At 41.0% G+C, this 19,726-nt stretch overlaps 1 protein-coding gene across 3 annotated transcripts in view; it reads left to right on the top strand.

Moving 5' to 3' along the window:
• Nucleotides 1-13,973, top strand: part of pdlim7 (PDZ and LIM domain 7) — a 138,211-nt gene extending 124,238 nt beyond the window's left edge. For all 3 annotated transcript variants that reach the window (XM_054738928.2, XM_054738927.2, XM_054738930.2), the window contains 4 exons: nt 6,046-6,226; nt 6,335-6,455; nt 10,545-10,660; nt 10,964-13,973. In XM_054738928.2, coding sequence (XP_054594903.2) covers nt 6,046-6,226; nt 6,335-6,455; nt 10,545-10,660; nt 10,964-11,050 — 505 coding nt within the window. In that variant the 3' untranslated portion in view covers nt 11,051-13,973. The remainder of the gene's footprint in view (nt 1-6,045; nt 6,227-6,334; nt 6,456-10,544; nt 10,661-10,963) is intronic.
• The last annotated feature ends 5,753 nt before the right edge of the window (nt 13,974-19,726 follow it).

The raw sequence follows: 19,726 nt of genomic DNA, 5'->3' as shown, positions 1-19,726 counted from the left end.
ACACAAACACACACTTAGGGCCTTGGGAGTGAGCACATTCAACGACATTTGGCAGGGGGATATCTCAGCCTCCTCCCGGGTGCCGGTGCCCACTTCCAATTTTAAACCGCACTTAGACACCGAGGGCTGAGGGTGTAAGTGGGGTGGTGCGGTGGCATCAGCTGGCATAGGCCGGATGATGCCCGCACTGCCCACTCACCACAGCCATGGAATACACCTCATGATCACACAACACTATATTAGAGCAGGCGGAGGGAGACTAGGGGTCTTAGCCACCTCTGTTGTTGCTTGGCTTCCTGGGGCTGGAGGCTAGGAGGGAGATCTGGCCGTCTGGTTGGGGTCTGGGGTGGTAGATTGCTGTGCTCAGCGTTGGGCGAGGGAGCCTTCTCATCAGTACCCCAGCAGAAAGGGTCAAACTCTGGTTACCGGTGATGGTTGTACCCAATGTGCAGCAGTACCGGGACCAGAGTGAATAGGGTGTGTATGGGGAGCATGAGTGGGTGTCCGGCGTGCATTTTTGTAAGTCTTTGGTTGTATGTGTATGTGTGAGCATGAGGGAGGGAGTGTGTGACAGTGTTTGTGAATGACTGTATATGTCAGGTGGGGCCTTTGACTCCTCCCCTCTCCTGGAACTTCTTTTGATGATATAGATCTTTGTCCCCCCTCCCCCTGCCACACCTGGTGTGAGGGGTTGTGCCTTGGTCTGCCTGAGTGTTCGTGGCAACCGGGTCTGGGGGTTTAAGATTTTGGCATCTGCCTGATAGATCCCGGTGGCTGCCTGGTGAGGTCTGGGGGTGGTCGCCCCTGGGTCCCGGGTCGCTGGGTCCCGGGCTCGGCCGGCTAGGGGGTGGGAGGCTGCGGGCGGGCCTGAGGGCTTGCCGCTGATGTCTCCCGGGACTCTGCCGGCTGCTGGTTGTGGCCCCCCGGGGCGATCCTCTGTGCCTCTCGAGGGGGGCGGGGCCCTTTCTGGTTGCAGTCTCCTTGGGGTTCCTGTATCTTTGGGGGGCGGATCTGTGGTCCCTCACACTCTCTGTTGGACGCTCCTATAGAGAAACCTTACATAAACAAGCGCATGTACACACACAGGTGCTCACATGGTGCTCTCAAAAGTATGGGTTTGGGCATGTTAAACACAGGTCTTAAGACTATGATGGGCACTTAATGCACTGTGATTTATTATCGTGATTCTTCAGTTAAGCAATGTTGATTATATATTTCTTCATCAAGTTGACACAGTGATAGCTTGAACTTGTTGTATTGTTGTTGTGTCCCTTTTTTTTGTCCTTTTGCTTTTTTTTTGTCTTTTTCTGCAGGTCTAGAAGCAGACTCTTGTTCATTATTGTTTATTTTTGTGGAACCCCACCCCCCCTCTCTCCCCACCTTTTCTTTTCCTTTCTCTTTCACCTCTGTCTCCGTGTCTGGTCGGAATTACAAAGCATTCAAAAACAATAACAATAAAGTTTTAAGTATCAGGCGTGACATTAAAAGCAGACGCTTTAATGCTCCTCCTGAGAGTAAATCTGTCTAGTCTTGTTACCAGCATTCAGACATCAATTCTGCTTGCTTCACAGCCAGACAGGACACGGTAAAAAAATAAAATAAATAATAACTTGATTTGTGATAATCAGATTTCTTTGCTCTCTCTCACAGAATCCTGGCTGCAGCGAGAGGACTATGTTAGCTTAAATGAGTCGACTCCTTCAAATTATTTAAATCATCATATTGCTCGAAGTACAGGGCGAGGAGGAGGAGTAGCAACTATTTTTCATTTGGACTTATTAATCAATCCCTTACCAATTAATAGCTACAGTTCGTTCAAACATCTTTTTCTTAATTTTCCTAATCCAGATTGCAAAACTGTAAAACCACTCTTGTTTGTAGTTTTATATCATCCACCAGGCCCTTACTCTGTGTTTTTGGATCAGATCTCTGATTTTTTATCAGACTTGGTGCTAAATACTGATAAGGTCATTGTAGTGGGGGATTTTTATATTCATGTGGACATTGAAAATGATAGCCTCAATGTAGCCTTTAGTAATATCTTAGACTCAATTGGTTTTACTCAAAGAATACATAGCTCCACCCACTCCTGCCATCATACATTAGACCTTGTGCTGACTTATGGCATAGAGTGTGAGGAAATAACAATCTTTCCACATAATCCAGTGCTCTCGGACCACTTTCTGATAACCTTAGAGTTTTTTATAACTGAGTTCTCGAGACATGAAAGTAAATTTCACTATAGTCGGTCTCTATCTGACAAAGCAGTTTCATCTTTTAAATCAACTGTTCCATCTTTACTGTCCTCAGCATCTCAGAGGAACGTAACAGAGGGCAATATTTTCAGTTCTAGCACCTCACAAATTGATGCCTTAGTTCATCATGTTAATTCCTCTTTACGTGTGGCATTAGATGATGTTGCCCCTTTAAAAAGAAGGTAATTAGGGACAGGAAGTTGGCTCCCTGGTTTAATTCTCATTTACGAGCCTTAAAACAAAACTCTAGGAAATTGGAGAGAACATGGCGCTCTACGCACCATGAGGAGGCCTACCTATCCTGGAAAAATAGTCTTGTGTTTTATAAAAATAAGCTTCGACAAACTAGAACTGCTTATTTCTCAGCATTAATTGAGGAGAATAAGCATAATCCTAAATTTAGTTTCAGTACAGTTGCTAAACTTACACAGAATCATAGCTCTGAGCCATCTATTCCCTTAGCCCTCAGCAGCAATGACTTCATGGGATTTTTTACAAGTAAAAATAATTATATTAGAAACAAAATCTTTAGCATCCTCCCTAATGCGATTTCTTCTTCCTCAGTAAGTGAGGCAGCATCAGAGGTGACTGTGGAACCTCATCTGTGCTTGAACCATTTTGATCCAGTTGAGCTTTCAGAGTTATCAAAAATATTAGCTTCATCTAAACCTTCAACTTGCATTTTGGATCCAATCCCAACCAAATTATTTAAAGAAGCATTTCCTTTGGTTACTGCCCCCATTCTAGATATAATCAGTCTATCCTTAGTAAATGGATATGTACCACAGGATTTTAAGGTTGCTGTAATCAAACCTTCACTTAAGAAGCCTTCTCTGGATCCAGATGACCCATTGAATTATAGACCAATATCTAACCTTCCATTTTTATCCAAAGTCCTGTAGAAAATAGTGGCCATCCAAGTATGTGAGCAATTAAACACTAATGCTCTGTTTGAGGAATTTCAGTCTGGTTTTAGAGAGTATCACAGCACTGAAACTGCGTTAGTGAGAGTTACAAATGATATTCTCATGGCCTCAGATAAGAATCTTGTGTCTGTTCTAGTCTTGTTAGATCTCAGTGCTGCCTTTGACACAGTTGATCACAATGTTCTTTTAGAAAGACTTGAACATGTTGTAGGGATCAAAGGAACAGCGTTAGGCTGGTTTAAATCCTACCTGTCTGACAGATTTCATTTTGCAAATGTACATGACAAATTGTCTTCATACTCCAGGGTTACTTGTGGAGTACCACAGGGTTCAGTGCTTGGACCAATTCTTTTTACTATATATATGCCCCCAATTGGTAAAATCATTAGACAGCATGGGATAAACTTCCACTGTTATGCTGACGATACTCAGTTATATTTATCCATTAACCCTGATGAACCCTAATCGGTTGGGTAGATTACAGGCTTGTCTTGAGGACATAAAAAATTGGATGACTCTAAACTTTTTGCTTTTAAATCAAGACAAGACGGAAGTTCTCATCTTTGGACCAGAAATCCAGAAAAGGAAATTGCTTAGCCAATCACCTGACCTGAATGGCCTTACATTAATCTCCGAGAACAAAGTAAGGAACCTTGGTGTTATCTTTGACCAGGACATGTCATTCAAATCCCAGGTTAAACAGGTTTGTAGGATTTCCTTTTTCCACCTTCGGAATATTGCTAAGATTAGAAGCATACTTTCCAGGAGTGATGCTGAAAAAACTAGTTCATGCATTTATTACATCAAGACTGGATTACTGTAATTCATTACTCTCAGGAAGTCCACAGAATGTAGTTAAAAGTATTCAGCTAGTCCAAAATGCTGCAGCTAGAGTTCTGATGAGAATTAAAAAGAGAGATCATATCTCTCCTGTCTTAGCTTCCCTACACTGGCTACCTGTTAAATTCAGAATAGATTTTAAGATCCTTCTTCTCACATATAAAGCTCTTAATAGTCAAGCTCCATCATACATCAGTGATCTGATTGTTTCATACGTTCCTAACCGAGCACTTCGCTCGCAGACTGCAGGTTTACTGGTGGTTCCCAGAGTATCTAAAATTAGGATGGGAGGCAGATCTTTTAGTTATCAGGCTCCTCTCCTGTGGAACCAGCTCCCACCTTTAGTCTGTGAGGCAGACACCTTGTCTACTTTTAAGAATAGGCTTAAAACGTTTTTATTTGATAGGGCCTATGGTTAAAATCTGATGTTACCCTAAATCTGGACAAGTGGGGGAGTAGAGGGAGGTGGAGTGTACAGTCGGTAAAGACGGCTCTCCCTTGCCCTGCCTCCAACATGCCTCCATCTAAATAGGATAGATTATCCAGAGTTATCTCTGTAGTTATGCTGCTATAGGCTTAGACTGCTGGAGGATACACTGACCACTTTTCACACACTACTACTTTATTCTACAATCTGCTCTTTAACTGTATTATTTTCTGCAATTTCAGCTGTTAACTTTATTTTCTCTCTAACCCCGGGTTTCCACGGGAGCCGTCAGCAGCACGTTACTGCAGCAGCACGTCTAGCTGCTGCTTGGCCCTTCCCACGAGACGCGACGCAGCAGAGGAGCAGCTGTCACCGACAGGGCACGAAGTCACACGAGTGACTTCGTCAGTAAACACAACAACAAGCAGGAGAAAACTACAACATGGTTCCAAAATGTTTGTGTTTTTATATTCTGTCCATTTTATAATCGCCAATACGGACCTGAAAAACAAAGGAGACCGCTAGTTGGTGATAACTTCTCACGGGGCCGCACAGTTAGTAACCTTTTTTAAAGTAAAGCGACCGGAAGGCAGTACGTTCTTTATTCTGAAAATCTCGGGAGCTTCTCTCCATTTCCGCGTCCGATTTCCTGTCTTTCCTTCCCCAAAAATGTCAAACTTGACCCGTTTCAGAGGCGTCGCGCGTAGGAAATAGAACCGGCGCGTAAAGGCCGCGACATGCTGCTCCTGAGACGCGGCCGACTCGCGCTGCTGACGGCTCCTGTGGAAAAGGTTCTGTTGACCACAGCCGTTCCTATCAGCAGCTATGACGTGCTGCTGCAGTAACGTGCTGCTGACGGCTGCTGTGGAAAGCCGGGGTAAGTGTTTTTCTCCCCACAAGAAGCTACAATGATGTTCTGCTGAGCTGTGGTGGCCTCATGGAGGGGGCTATCATCTAGCACACTGCTGCTAACCACTTAAACATTCTCCCTCTCCTGATAATAACTTTTTGCTTTCCTTGATGCTGGATGTGCTACTACTAGTTTATCCGTTTAATTATAGATCCACTAGGATACATACAATAAAGTTTATCTCTCACCAAATGGAATATTTACTAAGAAATCACAATATAACTATAGACAAATTACTTCGTCTTTGTGTGTGTGTGTGTGTGTGTGTGTGTGTGTGTGTGTGTGTGTGTGCCTGTTCTGTCTTCTCCATCCCCAGTGAGTCGTGGAGGATGGCTGCTTATACTGAGCCAGGATTCTCTGGAGGTTTTTTCCTGTTAAAAGGGAGTTTTCCTCTCCACTGTCGCTTTATGCTTGCTTAGTATGAGGATTGCTGCAATTTGAATGGCTTAATGAACTGACCTGAATTGGAATGTTTGTTATGTGAAGTGCCTTGAGACAACTCTTGTTGTGATTTGGCGCTATATAAATAAAATTGAATTGAATTGAATTGAATTATGAAGTTTTCAGACCCTGTTTTTATGAATAAGGCCCCTGTCACTTTTGTGAATGAGAATTGACATCTCAATGAGTCCCTCACCTGGTTAAATAAATAATTAAATAAAAATTGTGTGTTTTCATCTTCTCCAGGGGTCGGTACCTGGTGGCCCTGGGTCAGTCCTGGCACCCAGAGGAGTTTACATGCTCTCATTGTAAGGCAGTTCTTGAGGAAGGGGGCTTCTTCGAGGAGAGAGGATCTGTCTACTGCACAAAGTGCCATGATAACCGATATGCTTCGACCTGTGCCAAGTGCAAGAAGAAGATTTCTGGAGTAAGAGCTGCTATTTTTTTCTTTTCTGTTCTTTCAGAAAACTTCAAACCAGAAAGTTAGCTTGACCAGAAAAGGAAAAAGATAAACATGTGAAACTTCTGTTTTCAGGAGATCATGCACGCTCTGAAGATGACCTACCATGTTCAATGTTTTAAATGTGCTGCCTGCAAAGTTCCCATCCGGAATCAGGCTTTTTACATGGAGGAGGGTGAGCCATACTGTGAGAGAGGTGAGACACATTCACATACGCATGTAATGCAGTTAATCATGTAATCCAAGTTTTCATTTTATGTTTTTTAAGATTTCTAGTAAACGTGTTAAACAGCAACACATCTATTTAATTTCTAAAATATGATGAGTTCAACTTCCGCATGTCTGAGAGGAGTCAGTGCTCCGCTTTGTGAAGATGTGCGCGCCCACACGCACAAAGAAGTGAATCCATTAAAATTGAGTCATTCAAATCGAAAAGAAAAGGAGAAAGAGAATAAGTTAGACTGAATTAACGTCCAACGAATAAAAGTGAGTTTTTAAACGAGACTTAAAAAGGGAAAGAGAGGACGAGAGTCTGATCAGGAGGGGCAAGTGGTTCCAGAGCTTCGGTGCACAAACTGAAAAGGCGTGCTCCCAGCGGGATTTACAGCAGGAGCTAGGGACATGTAGGAAGCGCTGGTCAGCTGATCGGAGGGATCTTGTAAGGGCATATGGGTGAATGAGCTCAGACAAGTAGCCAGGTGCTAAGGTATTGAGGGATTTAAACACAAAAACCAGGATCTTAAACTCTATCCGGAGATGGATGGGTAGCCAATGGAGATTTGCTAAAACCGGTGTGATGTGTTCTCGCTGCCTGGTGCCAGTCAAGAATCGAGCTGCTGCGTTCTGCACAAGCTGAAGGCGAGCGAGAGTGGAGGAGGAGATACCATATAGCACTGAGTTAGAGTAGTCGAGACGGGAGGTAATGAAAGCATGGACTACTGAATGGAGATGACGCCTTTTTAAAATGGACTTAACTTTAGAGAGACGCCTCAGGTGGTAAAAACAGGTCTTAACTTCCTGGTTGACATGAATGTCCATTTTTAGTTTTGCATCCATCACAACCCCTAAGTTTGTGACATGGGTTTTCAACCCACTTGTGATAAAAGGAAGGGTCAGTTGGGGACTTTGAGAAGTCCTAGGGCTGAAAATGATGGCCTCTGTCTTGGCATCGTTCAGCAAAAGAAAGTTTTCTGACAGCCAGCTCTTCACATCATTGCAGCATTCAACGAGGAGCTGTAAGGAGTCATTAGGCTGAACTATAAAGAGAAACAGGATCACTTTACAGCATTCAAAAATTACGGCATTAGTAATAAGCAGTTAATAAATGCTTAATAATGACAAGTTCAGACTTAGTAGTCCACTAATACGCATATTAATTGGCAGCTAATTAATGGTTAATTTGTGTTCCCTAAGCTAAAGTGTTACCTTTTTTTTATTTGCTGATAACCAGTATAGATGAGTGTCGTAATGGTGCTGTAGACATGTGTAATCATTAGTGTCACAGTTAAGTTCAACTTACTTCAAATTTAATATTTCAGCCCACAACCGTAATTATATCTCCATCTTCAGGTTAAAAACTCTGCTCCACATTTATCTAGAAAAACTACAATTTTTTACATTCAGGAATTGCTCTTGACTCCTGTATAATCTTTGACTCTTCCCATTTGATCACGTGTTGCACGGGAGCTGGTGTCTTGCTCCCATAGTGCACTCTGGTTTTGGTTAAATACGAGCCACAGATCTAAGTTGTGCGTTTATTTATGAAATCTTTGTAGAATCTAGTCGCACTAATTAGCGCCAATGGAGACGAGCTCTGGTGTAACAATGAGAGGTTCAGTCATGACACTCTATAGACCGCCTGATGCTGACGAGGGGATTTCTCCTGTCAGTGTGATAGGAAGAGGTGAGCTGCTGCTAACCCTAACCCAACAAGCTTTAGTTCATAGAAACACGTTCTATGCCCAGACTGTAGTGACTTGTTATTTATAATGTTATAATTGATATTAAGTGAATGCACAAAACCCAAAGATAATAGAAAATACGATAAAATAAGCCTGAGTATTTTCTCCCACAGCTCAGCTCTGATATAAACAGATGTCTGCTTAAACTGGACAATATCAAATATAAAAAGTATTCACAAATAACTAATCTTTTAATAAAAAATAATAGTAATCATTTTTTATTTTAATGTAGATTTTATTTCATTTCTAAGGTTTGGATGTCTGTGAACATTACAGAATATTCTGATTGGTGTAAAGAATACATGATAATAGTATTAACAGGTCTGGATCTAAAGTGAGTCGGTCTGAGGTATAAAACTCTGCCCTGAGCCTAAAGCCCTGCAGATATATTTAGTTTCTATAAACATCAATAACAAACAAGTAACAGCAGCTTGATTCAACTTTGTTCCTTAAATTGAGTCACATAGTTTTGCAAGTTCTGTACACTCACACACTCAACAGCAGCTCTGCAAGATGATTGGTTATTTTGGTAACTAGTGACATCAGTACTGTTCTGGTACTGAGCAGCATGAATGCATCAGAGGATTTCACTACAGTCAGTGAAAGCTTATTACCATGCTGCAATTCTAACATTAACATAAATTAAGAGTTTTATCAAAATAAGCCTCTCATAACGGTTTGTTAACTGAAAGTAAATGGTTTGTTGCTGATTAACCCACATAACTAAGTAGCTCAAATCAATATGTGGCTTTTAACAAGAAGGATAGAATGGATGTTATTGCTTAGCTAGACTCCAGGGGAATAAGGACAAAAACCCAGATTAGAGTCATTATTCACCCTGACCTGAGCTTCTCTGGACATATTGAGGCAAAACCTAAATCAGCGTTTTATCACCTTCATCAAATATCAAGAGTCAGAGGTCTCATGTGCAGACCAGGCTTAGAGAAATTCATTCATGCTTTTATTTCTAGTCAGACTACAGCAAAGCAACCGCAGCTTGTTCAGAACGCTGCTGCTAGAGTGTTAACAAGAACTAAGAGAACGGAGCACATCACTCCTGTTCTTAGATCCCTACACTGGTTACCAGTAAACTACAGAATATATTTCAAAGTGCTCCTACTAGTTTATAATCACTCAATGGCATCAGACCAAAATACATGTCAGATCTCATTCTGTGTACACACCCAATAGGGCTCTGAGATCCTTAGGGAACAATCAGCTGGTAGAACCTCGGGTCAGAACCAAACATGGTGAAGATGCATTTAGCTACTATGCTGCTCACATATGGAATCAGCTTCCCCATGACCTCAGATCTTCCCCAACCCTAGTGCTGTTTAAAACTAAACTAAAACCCTAATGCACTCATCAGCATTTTGAAATCATTGTTTATGTTGCATCATCTCCACTGTAACCTGCATGTAACTTTGTCTTCTCCTTTAGCCCTAAACTGTAATTCTATCTGTGTGTGTTTTAATCTGTGTTTTTATATCATGTCCTGCTAATTGTAAAGCACATTGAATTGCCTCTGTTTTAAATGTGCTCTATAAATGAAGCTGCCTTGCCGTTATTTCAGAGTGTAGTTAAACACGTCTGCCGCATTGCTGTGGGCATGCATGCTGTGAGCCTGTGTCATGTTTTTCATCTACTGCAATGTGTCGAAAGTCAGTTTATTCCGTACATTATTTATTTTGGCTATTGTGAATAGCGTGTGTGCTCTTCCATTATACTGTAGATGATTTGTTTATTTTTTGAGGTAGGAGTGGAGGCTCTGATGTGAACTGCTGCTTTATCAAAGCAGAAGCCAGTAACCCGAGTCCTCATATTCTGAGTAATGCCTTCAGCTCTGATAAACATTTTGCTGCCTCAGCATCTTGAAGGGATTGTACAGCTCTCACCCCCCCCCCCCCCCCCCCCCCCCCTTCAGAGTGAGCATTATAACCCAACACTTTCCCAGAGTTCTCATGATGAAAGAGTCCGGCAAAGCAAGTCAAGTATTAGGAGCAATTTCCCCTCGTCCTAATCCTCCCCTTAAACTGTGGGAAGGAGCTGCTGCTGCACAGTGAACTCCACACATCCCCGCTAGAGGAGCTTGTCAAAATTAGTGCAGCTTCATCCCTCATCACCACTTCATTTTGGGCACTGGAGTGGCTTTGTGTTGGGAGATTTCATCTTTTAACTGCACAAAGTCCAGGCTGCTTCATATTCTGTTCATCAGAACTTCCTGTAGGGAACAGATGTGAGCAGAGGTCACAGAGACGTCTCCACCTGATCATTTGATAAAACAGATTTTGAATGTGAATAATCTGGTTGTATTTCCTCTGCAGACTATGAAAAAATGTTCGGCACCAAATGCCACGGATGCGACTTCAAGATTGATGCCGGTGATCGTTTCCTGGAGGCCTTGGGCTACAGCTGGCATGACACATGCTTCGTCTGTGCTGTAAGTCATTTTGATAAATATCCTTTCTTTTGGGCTCTCTTTGGCCTGTATCTCTTGTGTCTGTCGCAGTACACCTGAACAACCTGCCTGGTACTGGGAACCACAAGCTTCCATTTCTCCTTTAACCCCTTACCTGCTGTACACCTGTTTCTCTGTGAGGAGTGAATACAATCCAAATAAATAATGACTAGGTCTGGTCTGCTGAAAACTGTGCAAATTCATGTAGGCACTGGTGAAGCCTGATATCTGCTCAGTCTTGGTTTCTCAATCTGTTTCTCTGTCTGTCTCTTTTCATCGTTAAAGCTCTGCCAAATCAACTTGGAGGGGAAGACGTTCTACTCCAAAAAGGATAAGCCCCTGTGCAAAGGCCATGCTTTCGCTCAAGTGTAAGAGAGCCAGCTACATCTTCAGAGGAAGAAACGCTTCTCCCTCCACCTCCTTTTTATCCCTCCCCACCCTCTGACAAACTCTACACCTCCCATTTTGCCAGCCTCAGAGTTCAGCACAAACGTCTTTCTTCCACGTTGCAGACTTTTTTGTACTCAAGACTTATAGCATTATCCACTTTTATGCTTTTTGTGTATCACTTTTCTCACTGCAGAACCTTTGCTGTTGAGAAGAAACATGGTGGCTGGGTTTCTGCTCAAGTGGACTCCCTCTTCACCAAAAAAAAAAAAAAAAATATATATATATATATATATATATATATATATATATAGTGAAGAATTGATCCTCTTAGATCTTAAACCTAAATAGGTGTAGAAATCATTACACTGTCAGATTTGAGTGATAAATGAAGAACATTCACAATCCTGCAATGAGACAAATTCATTGAAACTGTGTGAAATATTTAGGTGTCAAACCATCCCAGTGGCGTCTCTGGCATAATTTGATAGGTGGGGCACAAAAACACCACAGCTATGACACACACACACACGCGCACGCACACACACACACACACACACACACACACACACACACACACACACACGCAACTAATTTATGCATGCAATCTGACTTTGATCCATATTATAAAAACCTCAAAAACAGCACTAACCTACACAGTGGAGATACAAATATTTAAATTCAATTCAACAATATCCCTTTCAGATATGAGATTGCAAATAAAGGGTCACTCACCAGTGTTTACTTCTCCAACAGGAAAGATGCGCTACGGTCTTTCATCTGAACACACTCCTCAATAACTCAATAATTTTAGCCATTCATCTCTAAAAGTTTAGACATTCTTGCTTTAAAGTCTATGAAGCATTCACAGCTTATATGCTTATGTGAAGCTTTCATAAACACCTTTGGGTGGACAAGTTCTCATGTCCAAATGACTAGACACAAAGAAGTATAAGGAAAAAAAATAAAAAGGAAAAAATAAGAAAGAGAAAGTAAAAACTGAAAATAAAACTAAGAGGCTGGAAATCGCTGTAACTGTAAAAGGGGTGAGTATGAAAGGTGAAAGATAGTAGAGGCACAGGAAACACAAGGACACGTTGGGAAAGGGGAAAAATAGAACACAGGACATGATAAATTCCACTTTTTTTCAGGCTTCCATGTTCATTTTATTTCATTTTTATTCTTATTGTTATTATGATCTTTTAAAATTATTCTTCTGAAGTGCCTCATGATTTTTTTTATTTTGAGAAGCGCCATATAAAAATCCTTTCTAGTTCTTTGTGGGCATCTGTGGTCTTTGCAAAAGTTGTTGGTCATAATTTCCTTAGGGTAAACAAGTTCAGTGGACTCGATTCAAGATAGAGGAGACAAGTAGAGTCCAGCCTGAAAGACTTGACGGCCTCCAACACCCAGGGACATTCCATTGCGGGTCATCATCTGCACTTTGAAAAGCTGCTAATTGTCAGTGATTTAAAGGTTGGTTTATGCTTGACGCGTCCGCGAGGTCCGCACGGCAAAATTGCGTCATTTTAACAACCACGCCCCTCCACCGCATCTCCGCATGGCCCAATATTTCTGCAACGCGCACCTAGGAAATTTTCTAACCACGCGGACGGTCAGACGCGGAAAAACATGGCGGACTGGCAAGAACTAGTACGGCAGAGGTTCGTAAATACAGACATTTGTATGATTCAGCTCTCAAAGAACACTGTGATCAACATGTTGTTAATAATTCTTGGAGAGAAATAGCTCGCACTGTCGGAAAAGACGAGGACACTGTTAAAAATGCTGAAATGCCATGTTGTAAACAGTCATTTCTACTTCTACTATGGTGTAGTGTTGGATGCATGCCGTAGAGCTCCAAGCTGCCCCGTTCAGTTTGGGAGAATATTGGCTCACCGCAGAGACGAGCCGCATGAACCATAAACGCTGCGAGTTGTGAAGCGCGTTCCATCCGAGAGCCGCATCACTGCGCGGAAAGTGAATGCATCAAGCATAAACCAAGCTTAAGCCCAATTGTTACTTCTCCGTCAGCTTTGCTAGGAAGAGACACATACGCATTGACAGAGACGTTTTGCTTTCAGATTTCTCCGTCAGCTGGGGATTATTACAAAACAATTCCCTGCCAGGACAACAGAGGGAGTAGCGCTATACTTTACATTGTTTTAATGTATTTCAGAGACTTTTTAATGTGGACAGATTTGTCCCTCATTCCTCTTCACCTCTTCATGCAATCGGCACCTCTAAACTCACGTTTCTCGTCTTTTCCGTCCATGAATAAAACACTTGCTGCATGTTTCTACTCCTTCAGTCACATTCATATTTTCAGACTTTTTCCGCGATGCATTCTTCAATGTCTGCTGCAAAATACCGCTTTGTTTTTTGAAACAGAAAAGATGATGCTGTTGACAAATGAAAACAGGAAGCAGTGTCCTGACCAAACACAACCTCGCAGTCTCTTGCTTGCAGGCTCTTCCGCCAGATAGTTAAAATTTTGGGCAACGCATAATGTTAATGCATGTGTCCGTTCCGACACAGACGGAGAAGTATATATACGGCTTTAGTCTTAGTCAGAAAATGCTGCGAGTTCTGGTGTTTACCCGCTAAGCTTATCAATAACATGGCAAAAACACTGTTACACATACCCAAACCCAGAATTTTCTTAGTGACTTAATGGGGTTTTACAATATATTACTCTAAAACGAACCATTCTGTTTCACTGAAAAAAGTGAGCAGAGTGCAACAGCACCATCTGGTGGGGCCCAGCGTTACTTGCCTCTAATGCAGAGACCTCACCTTCTTAATTTCTTAGAAAACTTTAAAGCCATGTATTTATATTGCTGCAGAACAAGCCTGTAAATGTACTTCTAGCAACTTTCAAATAAAAGTATTTAGTATAACTAATCAATGGGGCTCAGGGTTTGTTTTATTTTTATGTAATGATATGTATTATCTGTCAGTTGGATTAAGGTATTTTTTGTTTTACTAACCTTTTCAGCATCCAGAAGTTGACTCAGTATCATGGTTTACAGTCTTGGAGACAACTGATCCTCACAATGAAGGCTAGATGGATTGTTTTATTCAACCTATTTCAGCTGTACATGTTCAAAAATAGTCAACATGTGATCAGTTTGATGTAAGTTATTGAGGGGGGGGGGGGGGGGGGGGAATAAAAGTGTAAAAGGCAAGTTTATAATCAGTGCTGCTCTTCTTAATAAAGATCTTTCATTCCATTAAAGGAGCTCATCCTTTCAGTGGATTTAAGCAGTTGGTGTGGTTGCATTTTCTATTTATGGGCAAGCACCTAATTTAACTACATTTATGTCATTTCTCTTATTTTCAGGTGCTAGGTTTACTGGTTCATCTACGTTCCAACTCACCTGTGGTCATAATACCCAAACATGAGATTTTGGTATCCGATAGGGATGCTTCCATGTCGACTTTCTATTAAGGTTTTCCAAGCATGTCCCACCAGGAGAAGACCTATAGAAGCCCTGAAAAGCAACAGAAATAAATATCTTTTCTTGTGGCATTTTTATTTTATTTTATTTTTTGCATAGCCTGAGAGACAAATGAAAAGAACAATTCTTGTGGCATTTTTCAAAGTTTGCTAATTTTTTTGCTCATGTTAGAGAAGAAAACAAAAATGTGTGTATTTTTGTAATTCCTATTCTGTCCACCAGATAGTGCTACATTGAAGGTCATTTCAGAAACAAAGAATTTATTCATTTTATCATAAATTTGGCACTAAAAGATGTTTAGAGATGATTGTAGGTGAGAAATTAGACATTAATAGTTCATAAATTAAGTCACCCATTTATAATTGAGTCTCATTTTTTATTCACTGGGGTAGTTTCAGAGACTCAAAAGCCATTTACCATTGCCACAGGAATCTGAGCTTTTCCAGTCAGCAGAGAACAGCCTGATCTCAGGGATGCATGCTGCCTGTTCAACTCTACTTTGAGGGACAAAATAGTGCACGTGCGTATGTCCCAAGACATGTGCGATTGTCCATCTGATTTATATCCTAAATCTCACATTAGGCCTGTGGCCAAGTGGTTAGGGCAACTGCTTTAGACAACATTTTACCATGTCATGACTCCGGTTTGATTCCCCATGACTGCAACATTGTATTCAATTTTTTTTTGGCTACATTTGTAACCACCAGTTTTACATTTTATCGCATTATTGATAAACCTGCATGAGTTCCTTCATGGAAAGGGGTCAGCAAAGCAAAAAAAAAAAAAAAAAAAAAACTAGGAGAAAAAAAAAACAGATTTATGTTTGACTTGCTCAGATGAGCAAAAAAAATGCCACAAGAAAAAATATTTTGGCTGTTTGCCTCTCAGGTTGTGCAAAAAATAAACCAAAAAATTTGAAATATTCTGCAACAAAACTATTTGTTCTGTTTGCTTCTTGGGCTTTGCAAGAAAAAAAAACTTACAAAAATGTCATGAGATAATATTTTTTAGAAAAAAATGCCACAAGAAAAAAATTCTATTGCCGTTCAGGGTATTACTTGCGTAAAGACCCCAGAACCCAGAAACCTTTGGGGAGAGGGATGTCTTTGACCAGTTCACTCAGGACCAGCATTGGGAAAAATGATTACACAAACACCAAACCAAGTTCTACCAGAAAACCTATGCTGTGGGAATTAAAAAAAAATGTTGCAGTCCAAAACTTCACCACAAGATGACATTAAATTCCAAACTCTCCTCTAAAAAAATTATGCTTGTTATCTTTTTCATGTTTTTACATGAGTTAATATTTTCTCCCAAATTTCTCTTTCAACAGTGTCAATAATGAAGCAATTATCAAAACTTTCAACACAAAGTTAAATTATTAAAAAGTTTGTTGCCTTGGTGTCACAAACTCTTTGACCACACCCCACGGACTCAACTAGCCTGAGAACCACACCACCCAGCATCCCCATCACCGGCGTGACCCGACTACATCATCACCCAGATTCTATTTACGGAAGTGCCTTCGCTTAATCGTCACTCGGTCATCGTTTTTCCCGAACATGGTACCGAGTTCTCAGGCTCTCCAGCCATTCTAACCAAGGAAGACATCATTCCACACTGTCTACAGCCAGTAAGTCAGCTATTTTCATTTCTCTGGAACCGCCACTTAGTCTCGGCTCTCTCCGAGCGCTGTGTCTCCATTCCTAGATTAAAGCTGCGTGCTCTGTCCAACCCAACGCCAGCTACTCCGCATCTGGGTCATACAGCCACGCCACAAGCGACCTTTCGCTCTGCGTCAGCTCATCCTCCCAAACTTGACACTTGGTGCCACAATAGAACATGCCTTTGATTGTGAACTCACAAGTAGTTGCATTTTTAAAGTATGGAATCCAACCCCTTGATTTAACAATATATAATTTATTTACAGCAATTTCCGATTGAATTACTATACATACGTTTCTGAAATGTCATAGATATATATATACATAAGGCCAAGTAAATACTTGAAAGCACTTAGAAACGAATTTCCAAAATTCTACCCAAAAATCCATATCATTGTCCAAAAAGTACAGAAAAATCTCCCTTAGAAGTTTTTTCCACTGTCACAAAAGTTTTGACAACATTTTACACTGATCATAAGAAACACAAAAGGTTAAAAAAAAAAAATAAAAACACAAAGTAAAACAAATAACCCCAACAAAAGGATTATACAATTGCATAAGCGCTGTGGCGTGTAATAAATACAGCATTTTTGACTTGCAGAAAGGCAAGGAACATTGAACCAAGGAACCAAATAGAAAAATCATTCACAAGTACAGAATCTATTGTTCTCAGTTCAATAAATAAAACAGTTCAGTCAGTGACAGGGAGGTTTGTGGACACACCCAGCATCATACACACATTTAAATATGTTCTCCACATTTAACAGTAATGAGTGACAAAGAGTACATTCCCCCCTGCCCATGACTCGGGAGATGAAATGACAGTAGAACCCATTGTGTTACTGACTCGATTCTTACACAGAACTATCTGGTCAGGATGGAAATGTTCATCAGTTACTGCAGACCTGTTACACAAGTTAAATGTGAAGATAGGTGGCCAACATCCTGGTGCTTATGTGACAAGACAATGACAAAGGCGCTAAAATTTCTCACACACACAAAAAAAGTGTGACTGTACAACTGCCAATGTCTAATTTTAACATCTTGTGCCCTAGGACTGAGGTCCTTCTCCGATTGGCCTTCACACAAAGTCCCAGCTTGGTGATTCATTCGTTGTGAGTTTCAACATTGTTACAGTCACAGAAATAAGCAGGCTTTTGTGTGTGTATGAGGACAAACAGAACGTGTAGAAATACGTTGTGGAAACCAGCCTCTAAACCCCTTTAACACTGCAAATCACTACTAAGTCGCCAAACAACAGTATATAGGCAAACACGTCACGGTTCGGACTTGACAAATGCTGCTCCAGTTAAGTGTCTTTTCTGTTTTGTTTTTCATTTTTTGGCTTCATATTAAAATATAATTTACATTTGTTTACAAAATGAAAAAAGAAAACCTGACAACATGAAACAACAACAAAAAAAGAAAATGTAAAGAAACTATTTGAGGATGTAGCAAAACTCAAAGGAAATCCCTTCAACTTTGGTTACTGATTCTGTTAATATACAGTATGCAAAGTGACAGCACACAGCTGCTATAGAAAAACTATTTACATATTACAATGTGGCGATGATTTGGGATAATCATCATTTTGTCTGATAAGGAAAAAATCCACAGGTGTCTAAAAAGATACAACTTTATTTTATGGCATCTTGATAGAAAAGAGTTGGGGGTTAAAAGTGTTCATAAGGGGGAGGAGTGTTTAATGGGCTCCAGACTTAGCAGGAGCTGAGATATTATGAAAAAACAAATCTTTTAAAACAAAAACAGATCCTAAAGACACCAAAATGTACATTCCAAATATCTGACAATCATACAAGAAGCTCTACTGATGTAATGACCAACATTAAAGGTGAATTTGTGGCTTTCTTTACAACTTTTAACGGACAATTCCACATGCAACCCTGAGGCAGACACAGAACTATGGCTAGTTTGGTCACACCGGTGTGACCTTTTAATCAAACTGTTGATGTCGCCTGATGTGTTACTAAGAAATTACTCTGTAGGTCAGTGTTAGCAGCACAAATACAAAAAAGTAGCTAAAGGTTTGCCAGAAACAAAAGCGGAGTGAGCTAATGAACAAGCTCCCCTCTGATGTGGAGGTGCTCTTTTGCCACACAGAAAATATGGAATGTCCACCAAAATGACTTCATAAATAAAAAATAAAAGCTGCGAAAATTATCCTTCCAAATTCCAATCGATCGGCCACCAATCAAAATTGGCCAATCTCCATGAAAAACGTGATCGCCAAACTACGATAAATGCCTTTCAGAGCCGATCATACCAGCCGATTGATTACCTGTCGTCCATAATTTGTAGCCAGCAGAGACCCTTTGTGTGGCATCCCCCCCTAACTTTTATTCCATCTGTGAGTGATGTAAACACATGGGAAAAAGCTCATAAAAATGCCTCACTGGAGAAATAAAAAGACTCAGAATAGCAACAGTCAGACGCAGATGCAATCACTAACATCGTCTGTATGAGCGTGACCCTCTTCTGAGGGTGAGGCTGAGCAACTAACTGGAAAAATAATCAAAGTCATGGTGCTAGAAGAGTAGGCTGTCTCTGTGGTGCAGGGGTCGGCAACCCGCGGCTCCGGAGCCGCATGTGGCTCTTTCGTCCATCTGGTGCGGCTCTAATGGGAATCTTTTCTTGATTGATTTAGCTACCTCCGCGATGTGCGTCACGGTTAACATGTCAGCGAATCTGCAGCCTTGAGGTTTCTTAGTCAAAATAAATGGTCAAATACGGGAAATTTCCGGTCAAGGCGAACTGCAACATTTAACTGTTTTGCCTTGTTGTGAAGATTGTTGCAAAGAGAAACAAGTAAACTTGACTAACACCAGAGCCGTGCGCTCTACGCCATTTTCTGCAAATAAAGGAAAAAACGAATTGATCGGATAATTTTCTTACCTTTTCGACATTGATTAATGTAAAGTTTTGTTCAGTACAAAGTTTAATTACAACAATCCAACGAGACAACAAGCCTCGATTTGTATTCGGAACAGTTTAAACCTGTTTTTAAAGTACACGTGTGACACGTCTAAAACGGCACCTGCTCAACTATTAAGACCAGTGACAGGGTGAAAAACATCAAAATATTGTAGGCACAGTCAGGCTACAACTTTTGGGTCAATTTTATACAAATTGTTTCATTAACTATCTTCTGTTGAAAGATAACTTTGACGTACAAGAGCTATCGGTATTGGTTGCTGTCACCTGTTGTGATCAGTTGAAGCAACCCTCAGCTTTCTTAAGGTGGACCCAAGTGCAAATGCGTGGGCCCAGGCCCGGTAGGCCGACCCACAATGCCATTGCTGCTGTGGCTCCCAGTGTTTTCTTTACTGTGGGGAACAGATAATAGTGGCTCTTTGATGGGAAAAGGTTGCCGACCCCTGCTGTGGTGGATGACACCGGGTTCCGCCCATAGGATCCACTATGGGCACTAAATAAATACATCTAATAATAATATTAATAATGATAACAACCAAAATAAGCCTCACAACACACAAAGTTATAAGATTTACTTTTGCTTT

The sequence above is a fragment of the Nothobranchius furzeri genome, chromosome 1 (genome assembly GCF_043380555.1).
Source record: "Nothobranchius furzeri strain GRZ-AD chromosome 1, NfurGRZ-RIMD1, whole genome shotgun sequence".
NCBI classification, from domain to species: domain Eukaryota; kingdom Metazoa; phylum Chordata; class Actinopteri; order Cyprinodontiformes; family Nothobranchiidae; genus Nothobranchius; species Nothobranchius furzeri.
Note: the sequence above shows the minus strand (reverse complement) of the source record. Positions and strands in the feature narration are given on the sequence as shown.